This window comes from Pseudopodoces humilis, chromosome 8, assembly GCF_049639895.1.
Source record: "Pseudopodoces humilis isolate 2021_Gansu_Grassland_sample_001 chromosome 8, ASM4963989v1, whole genome shotgun sequence".
Taxonomy (NCBI): domain Eukaryota; kingdom Metazoa; phylum Chordata; class Aves; order Passeriformes; family Paridae; genus Pseudopodoces; species Pseudopodoces humilis.
In genome coordinates this window covers 22,418,676-22,438,371 of record NC_142207.1, presented here as the reverse complement: position 1 = coordinate 22,438,371, position 19,696 = coordinate 22,418,676, and the positions used below count along the sequence as shown (strand labels likewise).

The 19,696-nt window shown below is 37.4% G+C and overlaps 1 protein-coding gene across 1 annotated transcript in view; it reads left to right on the top strand.

Moving 5' to 3' along the window:
- PDE11A (phosphodiesterase 11A) overlaps nt 1–19,696 on the top strand; it is a 106,392-nt gene that overhangs the window by 26,942 nt on the left and 59,754 nt on the right. The window contains exons 3-6 of the mRNA XM_005520010.2: nt 12,071–12,160; nt 14,262–14,402; nt 16,200–16,264; nt 19,546–19,681. Coding sequence (XP_005520067.1) covers nt 12,071–12,160; nt 14,262–14,402; nt 16,200–16,264; nt 19,546–19,681 — 432 coding nt within the window. The remainder of the gene's footprint in view (nt 1–12,070; nt 12,161–14,261; nt 14,403–16,199; nt 16,265–19,545; nt 19,682–19,696) is intronic.

Sequence of the window (19,696 nt, the reverse complement as noted above, 5' to 3'; positions counted from 1 at the left end):
GCTGCTGTGAGAGAAGATAGGATTTTTTTCTGTGTGTCTGGGTCCTAGGAAGCCTATGCTTAGCTTGCAGCCATGTGAAAAGTAGTGTGTTACCACATCAAATCCATAGAAATCTGCAGGATAAAATTGCAATGTGGGTTTTATCAGGAAGAATCTGCATCCAGTTCTCGTGGCTTCTCAAAGGTGAGTGAACTCAGTGTCCCCAAATTGTCTGTGCTTCACAGACAGGCGCTTTAGGTAAATGACTGGTGTAGTTACACCACCAGACTTTGGCAGTGCTTTTTCCAGTTTATAAATAACTTTGTCTAGAAATCAGATAGCAGCATGTGCAGGTGTGAGTCATTAGTGCAGGAGACACAATGATGTGTGGAAAAAGCATGGCTCACATCCAAACCAGCCCACACACTTCCATCAGCCCCTTGAAGTCTGCAGCACAGAATATAAATTTTTCAAGTCAGGATGCTGAAGCCCACCCAGGCTTAAAACTCAAAGGTGCAGTAATATGGAATCCAGTGCTTCTCACAGTACTTTGTTGATCAGTCATGCTCAAAAGGCAGTTTTGTAAGTCACTAATTTACTGAGTTAATTATCAAAATTTCAATAAAGATCCACAAATGTGTGTCAAAGCTGCTTTCTGTAAATCATTGTTTTAGAACACATACTCGTAAATTCTAAGGTATTAAGAAAATATCCAAATTATTATTTTATTTTCTTTTTAAAATTTCATGAGTTGAAACTGGAAACAGTGAATGATATTGACCTCCTTGGTTGCAGAGTTAATGGAGGGTGTAATGAAGAAATCCACCAGTACCAAAATAGCACTTAGGATAAGGTGCTGGTTTTGGAGAGAATTCAAAGGAAAGAAAAAAGGAGCTTTTAGTTCAAGAACATGCCTGATTTAGTTTTAACTGCTCTGGCAATTTTTATCCTTTTAAGGCTTAACTTAAGCTGAAAGGGGATACCTTGAGTCCTGATGCCAGCTGAGGGTTCCCAGCATAACAACTGAATTTTCAAACAGGATTCAAGTTATTTTTATAACTAATGTTTAAAGAGAGAAGTGAATCCTTTTTCATATGGAAGCACATTTGCATCCTACAACTGGTATGTTTTCAATACAGCAGATTGAATCATTGTTTATCTTCATAAGTTGCACATTTTACTATTTGTTGGACAATCTTTTTTGCCATATTTCTTCTTTTTCCTATTTTTGCAGTGAAGAGAAAATTGAAGCACAAGTTTGGATCACTTTAAAATTTTGATGTTAGGTCTTACCAAAAGGTACCATATATTTTTTGCTTACTGTCATTGGAATTACAGTTAGCATTCAAAGTTCTGTGCAGAGATTAGAATCTCCTTTCCTTTTTCTCTTGGCATGTTCTTGTGCATGCAGTAAAATGTGATATTTGGACATCCTGGTAGATATAGAATATCATTACAGAAAAAGCAGGGAATGTCAGACCATTCAGACTGTATTAAAAATTACCTGGTTACACAGAAATTCTGTAATATTTATGCTCAGCTTCTTCTGACTGACATTGCCAGGAAAAGGTAAAACAATTTAACGTCAGCCTGCCTTCAGTTCAGAAATTCAGAAATTAGTACTGCCAGATCTGATTAAAAATGGCCTGAGGCTTCAACCACCTTTCCATATTTTTAAAGACAACAAAATTCTGTAAATTGCAGCCATGTAAATCCAAATAAAGATGTCAGAGGTATAACTGCAGGCTCACAGTGATGTAAATCAGAGTAGTATTTGTCTCAGCTACTTTCCTGCTATTGTTTGTTGAAACTGCTCATATGATGGAGAGGTAATGTGATAGTAATAATAATGGTTCAACATACCTTTCTGTAAATACTTTTATTAAGAAAGCAGTTCAGGAATTTTTCTGTACATTGTGATGGTATTTCAAAATCTCATTTCATTTGAAACAAATAAAAATTAGCCTTTTTCTTCCTTCTTGTGGTTTTAGAAGTTATTCTACTGTCTTGGAATCAGGTTACTTTTCATTTGTCACCAATTCAGTAGCTGCCAACCTCAAACCACTAAGAATGACTGTCTAGATTTATAGGTAAGTTTCCTTCCAGCAAACTCACCATCACTTTATATAGTAACTGTTCTAAAGATGTTATTACTATAGGGTGCTTTTTTTCTTCCTCAGATATGGACTCAACATGAGGGTTTGAGCTGTTTTCTTAGAGGCAAAGGTTTGTAGGGATTATTCCCTTAGTTCCTTATGTGAAACATTATCACAATGTAATGGGTACAATATATGTTAGAAATGCTTTTAATCAGGTCTGGAAATGCTATAATTGATAGCAATTCAAATTACCTAATTTGTATAATCAGATTCAAATAATAGCATGTGTCAAGTGTGTCTAGTTGTATAATCAATTCTGCTAGAATAAGATTCTGTGCTTTTGCAGAAACATTGCATTCCTAAGGAAAAAAATTATGAGTAAAAATGATACTTTGAAAATATACTACATTCCTTATTTCATTATTTTTCATCTTAAAAAATGGAAAAAAAAGTAAGAGCGACTCTCTGTAGAACTATATGAGGAGTAGACAGGTGTCACCAGCATGAAGTGCCATGACATTCAGTACAATATTAGCCACTAAATATACATAAATTTGAAACAGGCAAATGTAGAAGACCACTGGCAAATTTACCAGTGTTGAATAGAAACTCTACAAAATAAAGTAGGGATATATGTAAAAAATATGATGTGATTATGCTGGGTTGTGGTGCTTCTATGTATTATGGAAGAAAGGGTCAAGGTACAGATGCATCTTGGTTGGAAGAGAGATACAAAATGATGTGACAAAAGGAAGAATCGCCTATGCTATTTGTTGTCCTTTGTGGGATATTTCTACTCAGTTGAAGATTTCTTCTGTTTGAGGGTAAAGATTTTGTTGCCTAAGGAACACTAGAGATGCCTTGTTTGACAAACGGTAATGTAAGGGAATACAGTTGGTGTTTTAACTCCCTGGCTTTCTTTTAAGCTGTCACCAAGTTATGCATATCACTTAAGAAAAATTGCCTCACATTTTTTTTCTAGTGGAACAGAACCAACCCTTTCCATCCTCCTGGAACTTTAATGCTTGTGACAAGCTGGGTGAGCTAAACTTATTCACACCAGGCACAACGTTACCTGGTTGGTTAATGTGCTAGATTCAGGCTTTTGTGTTCCAGTTGGAGCTTCAGCTGGAAGGATTTTGCTGACATTGGCTGCTTCAGTCAGGCAAAAATGCCCACCTTGCTGAAAGAGGAGCTCAGCATGGCAAAGGATCAGGCTTCTGCAGTAAGTTCTGCCAGGAAAATTCTCTCTTAAACAAAGTCTGATATGAAAAAAGGCTACTGTTCAAGTAATTTCCTCTTCGAATATCACAAAACACATCTTGAATATGTGAGAGAAGCACCTGAATAAAAACTTACTAGTATCACTGGGATCTCAGTGCAGACTGTTATATACAAATCAGCTAAATTTTTTTCTTTGTTAAACTGCACACAGCATTCATGCAACCACAGGATAAGTTTCACTCATGACTACACAACATGTCCAGTTGTGGGCTTCCCAGTACAAGTATGTCCATGAATGTACTGGATAAAGTCCAATACAGGTACAACAAGAGGATTAAGGAACTGAAGCACCTCCTCTGTGAGGAAAGGCTTAGGGAGCTGGGAGTGTTTAGCAGAGAAGAGAATGTTCATGGTGTGGGGGGGTCTCATCACTGTGTATAAATAGGGGATGGTAGGATACAAATGGCATAGCCAGGCTCTTTTCAGTGGTGCCAAGTGACAGGACAAGAGGCAATGAACATATGCTTAAACATAGAAAACTCTGTCTGGAAGTCAGGATACTTTTTTTTTTATTATGAGAGAGACATACAAGTTGCTCAGACAGGTTGTGAAATCATCATCCATGGAAATATTTGAAAGATGTCTAGACAAAGCCCTAAGCAAAAAGCTTTAGGTGGCCCTGCTTGAGTGCAGAGTGTTGGACCAACCAGGGGACTTCCAAAGGCCCCATCCAGCCTCAGCCAGTTTGTCATTCTGTATATATCTGCACTGTGGCTCCAATTATAATATTTTAATTCATACAAAAAGTGAAAGAAGGCATCTTCATTCAGTTATGGATAAGTCAAGAATTAGTAGAAGTAGTTTTCAGTTTGAGTACTCTAATACTTATGGTCTGCAGCAGGAAGTGAATAAATCTATTTCTCATAATGAACAAGAATTGGGAGTTGGTAATTGAGTTGTAAGTAGAACTGTGACTTGAAGATGACATTCTCATTGTATGGAAGCATATGGAATTGATCTCTTGGTTTCAATGCCATTCAATTAGCATAGTCAATAATTATATATATTGTCTGTCAGATGACAGACGAGTGCAACTTGAAATGGTAAGATCAAAGTCTGCAATTGTGTTGTAGGAAAGATAGCTTTGAGGTCATACTTACCAGTTCTCCTATGCCAGTTTAAAATTCTGATCTGCAATTCCCATTTTTAGCATTAGTAGTACCAGTCTTCACAGCTCTCACTTTGCCAATACCAAGATCTTCCCGTCTCATGCAGTGACATTTATTAAGCTAGTTCCACTGATTCAAGCATAATGGGAGCCAGGAGTCTTTCCAAAATTTTGACAAAATCTTTCTTTTTGACCTTTTTCCTCCCTTCAGAAATCAGTTAATTTCTCTTTGGCTCAGTTTTGCTGTCTCTAGAGAAAAATTACTACCTGACACCGCTGCTGTAAAACTTTGCTGATGGTCTGTCTGCCAAAGTGCTTTGAGACACTGAGATTTAGGCACTGCAGAGCTGCCTGCCTTACATAACAGCTGCAGGCTCCTGTGCCTGGGGGTGGCCTCTAGTGATTCCTCTTCAAACAGGGCAGAGTAGCCAGGCAGTAACAGCCCCTCTTGGAAAGCATTACACAGGTGAAATGTCCTCTGTGAATTACCTCTGCTTGGTTTTTTGGTTTTTTTAAAGTGAAATATAGATGTTTCAAATATAACTGATGTTCATCCTCTGAAGGAGAGGAACTTTATTTGTGGGTAGGAGTTGTGGCTTTGAGGATTCATGGCCTTTTGTGATCACTTCTTATCACTGTTATTTCAGATGAACTAATAAAAGCTGCTTAGCACTTCAAAGCCCTGCCAATGTTCAATGAGTAGAAACTCTAGAGTTGATAAGGACATTTATAACTGTTGGGTTGATTTAATGGCCTTCTGCCTGCAGGTAGTCCCACAGACATAGCCCATACCTCCACATCCAGACCTGAGTCCTCAGTCACCCTTGCAGTGAGGAGTCTCCATGGCTGTCAGTATGTTTATGACATAGAAACATGTTGGTTCACTGGTTTAATCAAACTGCTGTAAGTTTGCAGCCCTTCTTCAGGCTACCTGCAAGCTAAGACTTCATTGCTTTATAGGTCCACGTGCATTTGCTGAAACCCTGGGGCTAAGTGCTGATGCCAGGCATTGGCCTTACAGGTGCTTACACTGGCATGGTGATGCTCCTTTTCTGCTACCTCTGCTCTTTTTCAGTTCATACACTTCTGATTCTAATAGAACCACTATTGTTCCTTGTGTAATTTTTTTCCTTGTCTTGTCCTCATTTTCCCCTCTGGAAATCCTGGCTTAATATCATATGTTGAATAACTGAGTGGCAGTTTGACGTGGTTGCTGGGATGGGGCTTATTAGTGGGCATCACTGATTCAGGTTTGTGTAAAATATAGAGACATTTCCAGAGAAAATAGCTGGATTTTGCATGTAGGAGATCTCAGATGATTGGATCCTAGAATAGCAGCCATTTAACATATATTTATTTTTGGCCTTCTAGTCTTTAGCAGAAATGTTTTCATATTTCAGATTCATTTGGAGCAACACCATTTAAAATGAGGTGCTGTAAGGAAATTGACAGTACAGTTATTCTCCTTTTCAGTTTATACCGGGTGCTAAATTTAATGCAATGTTAAAATGTTTATGTCTTACCAAATATTGTTAAAAATAGGTTTAATAGCAACTTCCAATGATTTTGGTTTTTTGGACAGTATAATTCAGCATGGCTTGTTTAGATTTTTTTGAGGCTCACACCCTGGTAGTGATGGGAATAATGGATAATATTTATCTGTAAAGTGACCAGGTGAAGAAATGTTCAAATACCTGCCAGAAAAAATTAAGATTAGTAGATGTGTTCTGACTGTACAAACAGTTTTGCAGGTGTATTGTTTTAAATCAAGTTCAATGTGTTGTTTTCCCAGTTTAAAGACCTTGGGTGCATAGCAGAAAAGAGAGAAGATGAGATTGTATTGAACAACTAGAGGGGAGTGATGGGGCCTGCAGAAAAGTCAGAGTTGAGCACATTTGGCTGCACTCCCACCCTTTCCTGCCCCTTGGTCCTGCATGCAACAGTCTCTCAGTGCCATGGCTTGTTAGGACAGTGACCTACATAGGAGTCAGGTTTGTAAACTGTATTAAGTCTGCTTCTACCAGAGACATGTTTTGTAATCTGTCTGGTGACGCAGTTATCTAGTTTGAATGCGTGCCAGTAATTCTGTGAGGCAGGCGAGTACAGAGTGCTGAAGGATTGCTCCCGTGGTCCTTTTCAGGCTGTTTACAGACACCAAAAGCTTCCAGAGTCAGATAGTGAGCTTTATAGGGCAGAGATGCTGCTGTATGTTTGCAAGCATTAGCACATTTTTATGGCACTGCATTAATAACCACATGCAAATACAAACTTTAAAAAAAAAAAGGGCTGTAGAAGATTGGCCCAGGAGCCTCTACAGGTTCAGTGATACAAGCAGTGATGTGCCCTATTTGGGCACCTACAATTCATGGAGTGTTTTTACCAACCAATAGTTCTTTTCATGCTTAGGGTGGAAAAATAATTTTGGTAAATATTTCTTAGAATTGTGAACTTAGATGATAATTAGATTTTATCAGATGTGTGGCTAGCCAGACCCTGCACAGCAGGCAGGAGGTAATGGAATTTGGATGAGCGCTTGTGTTTAACCATTTTGCAATTGGATTTGGTTTATTGCTTTCAGAATTCAGTAGAATATTTCATTCTCTGAACCTATTTTGAACACATTAGGAAATGTTTTAAAGGGCAGCTAGCTTCCCTGATTTGGTTTCATGCCCACAAAACATTTATCACTTTGAACTATAGCAAAACCATTTCCTTTGAAAGGACCTCTTTTCTCTTTCTAGGAAGGCTGTCCTAGCTCCTTTCCCCACAGGCTCACCACGCAAGCTGTGTAAAGAGAAGCGGCTCTTGTGGCCGCTAAAGAAAACAGCTGAACCAGACAGGCATTTGCTGAGAGCTCAGCCTGGACTTTGTGCCAGAGTGAGTACACAAGCACTACTGAGGAGCTGCTTTCTTCTGTCAGACACCAGGAGTGTTTTGTTTTCCTTGCAGGGGCAGGGGGTGCTTGGAGCATGCCAGCAGCCGTGAGTTAGACTGTGGTGGATAGTTATGGCAGCGTGTGCTCTCGGACAGGCTCCGTGAGGGCAACGCCGTGTGTGGGGGAAGCAGGGTAAATGTCACTGCGTTTGCTGAGGCTGAAGTCAGGGCTGCTTTCCAGCCAGCAAGCGTGAAACCCACATTTTATCTCTGCAGTGCACATTTTACCATTGCAGCACTGGCTGTTTTTCACCATTAGCTAATAACTTCCTGCATTGCAGGTCTGCACGCGTGCAACCTCGTTGCTTTTATGCCTTCCTCTCAGAAGAGAAGTTTTCAGAACTTGCTTCCTGTGAGGCACCCAACTCTAGAAAACAGCCTTTTGCAGGTGGAACCAGCAGGGGTTTTTCTGACCCAGCAAAGGAAGAGTGCAGATTCCATAAGGACCCTCATCCCCAGGCTGTGCAGTGAAGGGAGAGGTGGTGTGTCTCTTGGTGACACACATTGTCAGAAAGAGCTTGGCCAGAGGTCTCTGTCCTGTTTCTGATGACAAAAAGATTTGTATTGTGTGTGAAGTTATTGTGAAATCCAAACCCAGGTGATGAGAAGAAACCCTAATTTTTAGCAGTTCATAGGAACACTAAGAAACTTTTTCATAGATGATGTCTCATTATGTGAAAGGAAAATGAGTGTCACATCTCAAGACATTGTGCTGCTGTAGTGTAGGTGTCCAGATGCTGATGTGCCCTGACAACTGTGCAACCAGGTGTGGAACTTCTGGCCTGTAAAATTGTGGTTATGAAGAGGAAACATATGGAAGACTGCCCTTTAAAATTCTGGAGGAGCACTGGTGTGTTTCTAAACTGATGCCATAAAATAAAAGTATCCACTAAAAAGCACAGTTTGTAGCTTACTCGTCTGAGTAGTTAATATTGCAGAATATTAACTTTATATAAGACTATCTGCTTTATACTTCCAAATATCAAGCTTCTGCTTCAGTTATTTTTGTGGATTTGAAGGTCTGACTTTGGGGATACAAGTCTGGAGGTGTGTGGAGATACTAAAGCAATGGAAATATATCCTGTGGGAAGCCAAAAGTAACTATGTCAGGGCAGACGTTTAATCTTACTGGTGTAGTTTTGAAGTAAAGATATGTAATCTTCAAGATCTAGCTGAAAATGTAAGTAGTTACATAACTGAATTCTAAAACTTCTTGTAATTATACTGTTTCCTTCATATTGTGTTTTAATACTCCTAACATACAATACAAGAATGAAACAGCAGAATTTAAAAAAGAAAAAAGTGAGATATTGAAAGTGCCCATTACTGCTGCATCTTTTCATAGGTTTCCTGTGCTGATAAAATATTGAATTTGTGAGATGGGTGTAGTTGCTACCCAAGAATACTTATTGGAAGGTTAATTAAGAGAAACTGAGACAGGTCACCTGGACCCTGAATGTTCAAGTAATTCACATTACAAACTTGTTAATCTAAAGTTACTGTATCTGAATGCTTCATAGTTGTCATGAAAACAATCCAACAAAAACTAGTCTCTTTCAACATCTCCTCACATTCATTAGGTTGTTACTCAGCCTAAACACCATTTTTATAAAGTGTACTATTACACCCTTACTGATGTGTTTGTCAATATGTCACACAGTACTGATGAATCATTGCAACTAATCCTATTAGCCAAAATAATTTAATAAGGCACATCTGTTAAAGCTGGTTTTGATTTTTTTTTTTTAATTCTGCCTATTTTCTTTCTTAGAAAATTGATTTAATAAATCTGCAGAATCTTATCCTTTAATTAATTCCAAATAGATGTGGAAGGAAATTCGGTTTCAGATCTATTCCGTTTTGCTTCAAAACTAATTTTTAAATAGTTTAACAAAGGGAAAATACCTTATGTATGTCAGAAGGGTATACTGCAGGGTATATTGTGTTTTTCCATGAGTTTAACACAAATACTTTGTGCACGTTGCATACTCAACCTTTGGGCCAGTTTTTACCTTGGAGCACCAGTAAATTAGTAATTAGTTATCTGTCACTTAAAAGGAGGGGGGAAAAGATGTGTCTATCCCATGGTGTTATTTGCCATTTCCTCAACTTTTTTTATTCTCTTTGGGGGGAAAATCCCTGAACTGTGAATCTGGCATAAAAATAGCAGCTCCTTACAGTCTGAGGCTCAGACAGATAAGAGTTGAATATTAAATTATTCCATATTTGTATGGGATGTCCACAGTCGTAGCATAAACATGTAAGAGGTGCTTGTAAAATAGTCTTAATACTGCAGATTTAAATCTGTAATCTGAAATAATAATGCAATAACTGCTTTCTATCCCACTGAACAACTTTGGTCAAAAAAGTCTAATTTAGAAGTCAGCTACCATTAGAAACATCTTCATTCTTTGTGTACTGGGTGCTGTATTACAATTTGTTTAGGGGAAATTCACTTTGACCATTCAGAGTACAAAAGAGGAACAGTAGGCTTTTGTTCTGTCAGTCTTAGGTAAACAGGAATAAATGAACCACAGGGTGTTTCCTCTCTACCTGGCAGGTTTTTTTCTTGGTTTCTTTCCTCATAATTGTTGACATTTATTTATTCTACTGGTGTTCTTAAACAACTTGGTGCCTTTCTTAGTTGTGCTATGCCTTACACAATTAGTCTGAGTGGTGAAAAGAGTGATGGATGTCAGTGGCTCTTAACATTTCATAAAACAGGGTTTTATGGGTGCTAATTTCTGTATAGAGCCAGTGCCTTGGAGGTTGGGTTCCAGAGACCAGTGGTTGTCAATATTACAAGGTTTTATTTTCTTCTCACTAAAATGACATTTTTGCTAGCTGGTTTTGTGATGCCTGAAGGTTCATAAGCTTCTCTTGAGCTTTCCATTGTCACAGGGCTGCATTAATTTTGGGAACAGAGATTCCAGTGTGGAGACAACAAATACTAGTATTTACATATGAATTAAAATGTATCCAATCTCATTATGACATTCAAAATTTCACTAAAGGCCAGATTTTTCTTAAGTTAACTTTTTCTGCTCCGATCTCTTACATGGCTGTGGTTTTTAGTACTATTACAAGAAAATATAGATAGGGGTTTTTTTGTTTCATTTGGAAATAAAAACTAAACTGAAATATGCAAAACTCTCTCAGAGAAACTCTGACCATTAAAAAAATTAATCCTTCTTACCAGTTTTTTACCCTTGTACTTTATTTTTCATTTTGTGTACTCTGTCCTGTAGATCTGGTGTGATAGTTGGCTGCCAATTACAGTTGGCAGTCAATTACTGCCTCTTTGAAAAGATAAGTGTTTGTAGAGTCTAAAGTGCCATTTTCCTTTGGAGGCAATCATGATGGGAAGAGGATGAAAGTAGGGTGTTTCCAAATTAGCAGTATAGATGTGCACCCTTAAAGTCTGCAGTTACTGTGACAGAGTGCCAGGTGTAAAGGTACAAGATTCAGAGGATCTGAGGATCCTTTCCAAAAGTTCATCATTACTCAAACACAGACTAAGCAGGTATGGAACCACTGGAGTGTTCAAGGCAGATAAAGTCCAACAGCAGTTGCTGCTGTTTCTGTTCTTCTGGGTTCTTTCCTCAGATAGTCTCAATAGCCCACATCTCTGGGTTAGCAGTATTTTTCTAATTAAATAGAATTTTAAAGACAAATGCCACTCTCTTAATGCCAAAATTTGTCACAGACGGATTTCTTACAATAGACAGACAGACCAAAGAGAAGAAAGGTTAGCTGCTGCAGCATTCTTTTGGCTCTGTAAACAGCAGAGTGCCTCAATTCCCACAGGCTTTGCAAATGTTAAGGCTATTCAGCAGCTGTAAAATTTACTTAAAATCTCAGACCTAAGCCTGGGATCCACTCAGGAGTGGCAGTATGTTACAGACTTGTTACCAGTGTGTGGCTAAAAAATGATGGGTTTGGACTTTGATCTACTGTCATCCCTGTGAAGCTCTAGTCCCATAGATATTCAACTGTTTGACTGGTCTAGTTTATGAACTTCACACAGCCAACCTAAAATCATCTTGGGCACTTCAAACTATGTTCCAAATCCCTCCTTTTCAGTATTTTTAAATATATACATTAAGGCTCAATTTTTCAAGCATGTTCTTTAAACTTTTTTTTAACCTTCTTTGAAAAGACAATCAGTTTTCTGACTAATAGTGTAGGATCAATGTGCTGTGTTCCACAGTGCTGGTATTCTCCAAAATCTATGTACTCTAGATGTAGAATTCCTCATCAGGAATGTGACTTGAGCTTGCTTCTTGAGCACAGAACAAAAAAGCAATCCAGAGAAATAATAAATAATTTCTAGGGAAGCTGTAATGTCTACAGTAATTTGAAGTGGTCTTCAGAAGACATTTTATAGAGTTGAGAATCCACAGATGCCCAGAGAAATTATGGAGGACCTGGATTTCTGGGACCTGTGAACTTAATTGTATTTGTTCTTTCCTAGACATTTGATCTCTTTCCACACATCGGATGTGCCTTGCCCATGATAATTTTGTTTTGTGTTTAGTGCTCTGCTGAAGAGTGAGCTGAGACCTTCCTGTGATGCGTCCCCTAAGTTTAGGTCTCTTTCCTGGTAAGAAATTGCCATAAACAATTGCAGTTGTTTTTAATGACTGCAGGTTTCTTTCTGTACTAGGTGATGCAGATGTACCTCCCCTTCTGTGGGATTGCCATATCCAATGCCCAGCTATTTGCAGCCTCAAGGAAAGAATATGATAGAAGCAGGGTAAGTGCAAAATGTGTAGTGGACCAACATCAAACTTTTGTCTTTTGTTCCTGCAGGTTCCAGCTATGCATATGTGTTTGCTAAGCAGACAGTTTTATTTTAAAGATTGTATTTTCAAAAGATCCCTGTCTTGATTGAGGCAGCAAGCAGTGAGTGTGGGAGGGAAATACACTTGTAGCAGTGGCTGTTGTTTCCTGATGTCAGTTCCACGTTTTCTGGTGCTGAAACAATTGCATCTGTGGCACAGACAGCACAGGAGAAAGTGTTACTTAGGCAGAGATCCAAGCTCTCATAAAATTCTACTAATCTCAAGCCTTTTCAATCCTGATTTTGAATATTCAGTTCATGTGTAAATAATGTGGATATATCTTTATAAAATTAAGCAAGGGAAAAAACCCTATATGTGAAGGGTTTTGACAGCATGTCTCTATAGAAAACACACTCATGATTGCTGCTGCCATACATGCATTGGGACAGGAGGCTCTGAAGTGAAAATAATGCTGAGCTCCCCTGTCATTCCCTTGTTAGACAGGTCTTTTATTTTTTGAAGAAACAAAATGGTAATTTTGAGGGGGTTTTAATAATGGTTTGCTTCTTTTTTATCATAATTTCTGCAATGACAGGAAATTATATTTTTGTTAGCTTAGATCACAGGTCCAAAACTTGAGTAGCAATACCTCTGGTAGTGTTGAACCTACTCTTTCTTCGCAAGGCAGGGGTAGCTACAATAGTCTGGATCTGTATATTGGGCTATGACATTTTTATATTCATGACTTTGGTGCTTTAATTTATGAAAACTAATGCTTTTCACTACTTTGAGAAATAACAATGGCCCTTTCTAATGACTTTATATTTAAGGGTCATGAGGTGTTGAGTTTCTTGTGGGTCTTGGGCTGAGCTTGTCTTCTGTCCAGGTCTGACAACTGACAACAGCCTATTATATTTGGGGAAGAGATTTGGAGGAGACTTGTGGGGAAAAATAAAGATTGTCTGCCAAAGTTTTTTTTTAGTGGTTTTTTTTTTTTTTTTTTTGTTGGTTGGTTGGGATGTTTGGGGCTTTGCGGGTTTTTTTGATGTTCAAATAAAATAATTTTTTGACTACAAAGCCCTGAATTTTGCTACAGGTTTCCACACTGCAGGGAACAATACAGACTTTTGAGGAGCCAGCATTTAATCTTCTGAGGGAGATAATCAGCAAAAAAGTGTTAGGGGCATTCCCAGTCTTCATTAGAAAATGGTAAATTCTGGTAAATTGGGTTAGAGATTCTTCATTTCCTGTTGCTGCTTCAGCCATGCAAGGTGTAACAAATATTGCTGTTGGACAGCAATGTGGTGGCCTGTACGTGATTGCATTTCTGACCTACTGGTGGTGTTTAACTTTGCCTGGTCCATGGTTGAAGTTAGTTGGGAAGTACCAAGTGGTGCACAAGCCTGTACTGTGCCTTCCCTATGAAGACAGACCTTAATGGTGGCAACTTCCAGCAACTATAGCCAACATTTTGCTGATGACCACTATGTTAGAAGAGCTAAGACCACTCCAGTTTATATGGTTACCTTTTCTGATGATCTTTAGTGTCAGTGCTCTATATGAGAATAAAGAAAAGAGCAAGCTTCTTTGGGCCCATGATAAGAACATGGCCTATCTTTTTTAAAGTTGATGAAATGAGAGGGGAAAGCCTTACTTTTAAAGCACTGACACTAAAGAACATGGGTAATAAGAGAATAAATATGGTTAATAAGAGTATAAAATGGAGTTTAAATGTCCTAGAAAATTCAATATATAAAATCAAGCAACTCAATACATATTGCATTGCATTACAGCTATTTCTTTATTTTTGGAACAAAGTGAAACAGTTTGAAAGGTTCCCATTGTTTGCTAGGAGTTGGATTGTGCCCAGCTGTGAGCTAAGGAATACTTCTTTCATTCTTCAGATACCCCCACTTCAATTTTGTTGCCATAATCATTAAGAACTTTATTTGAATGAAGATTTCAATGGATCACTGCTATGAAATCCATCCCCAATATGATGCCTCCTTTGCAATGCTCCATGTATTTATTAATTCTACAACCAATACAAGAGTTTCCTGTCCTTGTATACAGGCTTTACTGGAAGTAGTGAATGACCTCTTTGAGGAACAGACTGACTTAGAGAAAATTGTCAAGAAAATTATGCATCGGGCCCAGACTCTGCTGAAGTGTGAGCGATGCTCAGTATTACTTCTGGAAGATATTGAATCACCAGTAAGTATAGTTGCATAGCACATGTAAGTACAGGACAGCTGGTATTTTTCAGTGTGTTCTTCCTAAATGTAAGTTAGGTACACCTTGAAACTTTACCAACACCCCTGTTGTGTCTCTTTCTCAGTAGGGTTATATTGTGGTAGCAGTAAGCTTTCACACTGAGCAGGTGAAATAGAAATTCAGCTTTCAGAATTACTGAAGTGTTTCTGGTCTTTTGCAATTACTGTGTCTGCTTGACCAATGACTAATTATTTCATTGCAGAGCTCTGTTGAACAGATGGATGTAAACTGTATGAAAGTATTTGACAGTTTTGACAAGGCTTTCACTGGGACTTTGCAGTACTGATATTCATAGGGTATGAGAGCCTTTTTAAAAATGTTTAAAGATTTTATGAGTATTGCTATTAGCAATAAATTGTCTGCCTTTATATTGATAGTTCCCTCTGGTGTTTTCAGGCTGTTAAATATAAACTACCCTGCTTTCTACTGATTTGAGAAGTAGTTGAAAGATAAAACATTGTTTGTAATATCTTTTTTTCCATTCAGTTACTATTTTTGTACTCACTGATTCTGAAGTTAATTATTTGTTGCTGGGCTGTGACAAGTCAGAGACAGAATCGTAAATTTGTTTGTACGGCATAAAAAAAATCCCCATTCTTTTCCTTGGAGGAAAGATACAATTCACATTTCATTTCAGTCAATAAAAATTAAGAACTTTCAATGGAGTATGCCCTAAATTATACCAGCTTTTCTAAAAGCAAGATCAAGGTTTTTATTTTGCTTATGTTCTCTATTATAGAATTTTAATGTTTCAAGTTCATTTTCTCTTTCTAGATTCCCCTAGCCACTCCCCCTCCCCAATTTTATAATTACAAGGTGCAGTTCTACTACATTCTTATGAAATTATAAGTGTGTTTATAAGTATAATATGAGTTTTATTTTTTGCAGAAATATCCATTGTATTAAGAAGCTGTGGGTGGCAGTTCATTTTTCTGCCCTTGGTATTACTTCTGCCTTTGAGCTTGGAGAGGCTTTTAACAAACCACAAGCCATGAGTTCTTATTACTCTAGACAAAGTTATGAAATGTGGACAAAAACTTAAACTTTTTCTAAGTGGTCATAAATCTTAGGTTAATTTGGAGTAAGAGAATAGCATCTTGCCACCCACTTGGTAATTTTTACAAGTGGCAAAACAGTTATTTTCCTGACTTTCTCCTGTTTTGGAGGGTTCACATATATAACAAAATAGATCTCCTTAGAGTAACTCAATGTCTAACCATGTCTAAAATACTGTCATTTGTACATGGTGCAGAAAGCTTTTACAATTCAGAACCAAGGTGAAGATGGGGACACATCCAAACACATGGCCTCTGTTCAGTGTCACTTTTAGCCACTCCTAAGATGTTTCACTTATTTACTCCTGACACATATTCAAGTGTGATTGGTTGCAGATAGTAATGCAAAGCAGCCTTTCTGTTTTTCTGTATTAAAAAAGTGAAGTTTGAGTAAAGCTCCATAATTCATGTCCCAAAAGCCTTCAAAGGGAAGCGTATACACTTGTGGAAAATAGTTTTCTGAAGCAATCTAAAGACATCATTTGATTTGATATTGAGTTTTAGGGAACTGTGCACAGTGTGTATTTTAAACATGAATTCTCCATTGAGAGGATACAGATTTGTATTTTTATCCTAAGACTATTGGATAAAAATACAGTTTAAATAGAGCAACCTTACATTACTGTTTTCTTAGATGTTTATTCATCTTAATAACAATCTTAAGTTACTTCTTTTGTGACAGGTGGTGAAATTTACAAAATCCTTTGAATTGTTATCTCCAAAGTGCAGTGCTGATACTGACAACAGGTTAGTGCTCATGTCTGTTGTGGTTATGGATAACTTCATTCTTCACATAGTTTTAAAGTTTGCTTGGTCAAGATTTTATTTTCTTATGGAACTTTGTGTAGATTTGATTGAAGAGTGTGAGCCTAAGTTTTTCACTCAGACAAGATTCCTGCTTGCTTTAAATGGAGACTTGCTTGAATAAATATACATGCCTATATTTTTTATAATATATGTATGTTTGTGTGTGTATGTATGCAGTAATATTGTATCAGGGTCTCAGGTAAGAAACCAGGGGAAAATGGACTTTATGTGGGTTTGATAACATTCAGATGTTGTTTTGCATGATTAATATTGAAGTAAAAATTACAAAATTACTTTTGATTGTCGATCTCTTACAAAAGTCCTCTGTACAGTTGTGTTGAGAGGTTTCCAGTAAAATTTTATTTCTGCTCTTGTCAAGCTGGAAAGCCTAGAAACTGCAGAGCATATGTATTTCCTAGAAACTGTGTTCCTGTGTTCCTGTGACTAAATCTTGTTTGGGAGCCCAGTCAAAATGGAAGTATATGTTTTGCTTAGTAGGATCTGTAAACATTTATAAAGGGCCAATTTTAAGTAGTAAAAGAGAGCTTTTTGTTCTTGTTGGGGTTGTTATATCATTCCCTGCAAGGTTACACCACTGGTAGCAGTTCACATAAAATGTCCTATATACCAAATGAGGGGATGAGGATTCAGGGCTATTGTGAGAACATTTCTTCATCTTTCAGGGCTCAGTGTTTATCACACAGGTTTTATGCAGATTAATTCATACTGGTTCTGAGGAAGAATTTTCCACATCAAATGGCTGTCATGGTGATAAACCATTTCATGGATTGATTTCACAGCATTAGAAAATTGGGCAGTGTTAGAAGATTTCTAAGATGTGCAAGCTGACAGCAGAGTCCAGGGCCACACAGAAATATGGGTAGAAGATATCTCCCTTCCATGTCCTGGTATGGGAATGGTGAAGCAAATGGAAAACAAGCAATAAAAAATAGGAATATTTAAATATGAATAAATAATCTGTTGATTCATCTAGGAATCACAAGTTACTGTTTTTGACAAAGAGTTTCAGAGTAGCAGTTGGTCTTTCCTAGGGGGTGAAAATACATTTCTTTTATTCAGGGACAGGAGTATGAATCAAGGAATGTTGTTGTTATTCCTGTTTTTCTCAAACTTGATCTGTAGCCAGATTAGTCAAAACAATGTAGAGTGGTGTCAAGATAACCAAGCTGGCTCATTTCTTGTTACCATAGTTATATTAGCATGTTGCCACAAAGCAGTTTGTAGTAGCCTGCTCTGCATGTAGTCAAGTCAAGATTATTTTAACTTTAGTCCAAGACATGAATAAACACATGCAACCTGGTAGCTGGTCTTTATAAGATTCATAAAGATACATTTCTGTGTATTTTAACATAAAGATGCATTGCTTTTTCTTTGATGATTTTTTCCTGTGGAGAGTGAAGTTGCATTTACGAAGACCAAGGTTAGACTGGCAGATATGATGTCACACTTGGATCTTGCACAGGCACAGCTTGAGTTATTGGCACTATTGTGGAAAAATAAAGGTTATTTAGGATACAGAACAATGCCGCGAGCCCTTGACATTTGAGCATTTTTCTAGTGAGTTTTGCCCTTTTCATTCTACATTCTGCAGCTGTAACTGATGTAAAGTCATGAGACATTTCATGTGGGGTTAAAAATGGTAAGACGAGTTCATCATTACAGCAGTTAAGAAAAATATTATTATTTCTTTGAAATTTTAGTTGAAATCCAAAGAAATTTTAGGCTGAGAACAGTTCTCATTATAAGTTTTATCTAAATGAGAAAGAAGGTCTTAAGACATTATTTCATGCCCTAATATACTTTCTCACACAGTTTTAGAAGCTGGCTTTTCTTTTGCCCTCCTTATATATGTGTAGATAGCAGCTCACCTGTTAAATCCCTAAATATCATAATAAATACTCTTATCTATTTTCTTTAGTGTTGTTTGTAAAAAAATACCTTGCAAGGCCACACTTGTGTTTATCTGTTCAATTTGCTATTTTTCATCACAAGCCATGATCAAGTTTGTTTATTATCCATACTGGCACATTGATGCTCTTGCTTTTCCCAGCGATTTTGTTCTTGAAGTACAAGTTTGCCAAGACCCCTAAATTTTCTCTCCCTTTGAAAAAAATATTACTTAAGTCTCAGAATCCTTGAGGGCTCAGTTCTGGTATGATCTAGATGAAGGTGGGCCTGATGGAACGTGCTGTGGACTGTGCCTTTCCTGCACAGAAGCAGCAATTTTGGCAGATGAGGTTATGTTTTAGCAGGCAGCTGAGATGACAGTTCTCTAACTGGGTACCAGTGGTAGTGGACAGCTCTCCTGCCTGGGCCAGAGTATGAGCTGTGTGGGCAAAAATGCCTGTTCTCCTTCCCACTTGGGCTGGTACAGAGGAAGTGCTGAAATCCCCCAACTGTTTTACTGTCCCTGGGATGATGTGCCTGTCTTCTGGAGTATGGGTGTAGAGTGCTTGTGAGGAATGGAGAGAACAAAATAGAACCCGCTTTTAAAACTTCTTCATGAATTTTTATCTTGTTTCCTTTACTTGAATTAATTTGCTGCTTAAAGTGCTTGACACCCATAATAGAGTCCTGATTTATGTGTCTTATATGATAATGATACTACCATTCAGATAAGTCACAAACTGATAACTATGTATTTGAAATTAGATCCTTACCCTTAAATATTTTTTTTCTTCGAAAGTATTTAAAATAAATTAAATTATGAATTAAATTTTAAATTATAAATGTGATTTCTTTACTTAGCTCATTATATTTATATATAGGTCTCTGTCAAAGTATACATGTAACATGTATTCCCGTCACTCAAAATTCTAATTCTTATCCCAAATGAAAGTTGATTTCTTTAGATTTCTGTAAATCGTTATTATTTTTATTTATAGTCTTTTAAGCATATTAAGTTTTCTTTCAGATGAGACTTAGAACATAATCCACTGTTGGTTCATGGGTAAAATTTAACAAATATTTAATTTACTTGAGATACTAATGCTGTTTTCAATAGAAAGAGTTATATAAAGGAGAGAATTTTTGAACTACCATTTCAATAATACCAAATTATTGTTCTATAGTTAATTTTTTGGTAGCCATTAATAATTGTGAATGGTTCTGCTGTTCCTATAAATGTGCATGTAGGACATTCTGGACTTGCAATTAACGTTGACTGTATTCTTTTCTCCCCTTGCCCTGCATTTTGATAGTTTCAAAGACAGCATGGAAAAATCATCATCTTATTCTGACTGGCTAATAAATAATAGCATTGCTGAGCTCGTCGCTTCCACAGGTCTCCCAGTGAACATCAGTGATGCCTATCAGGATCCTCGCTTTGATGCTGAGGTAAAAAATTTTTAC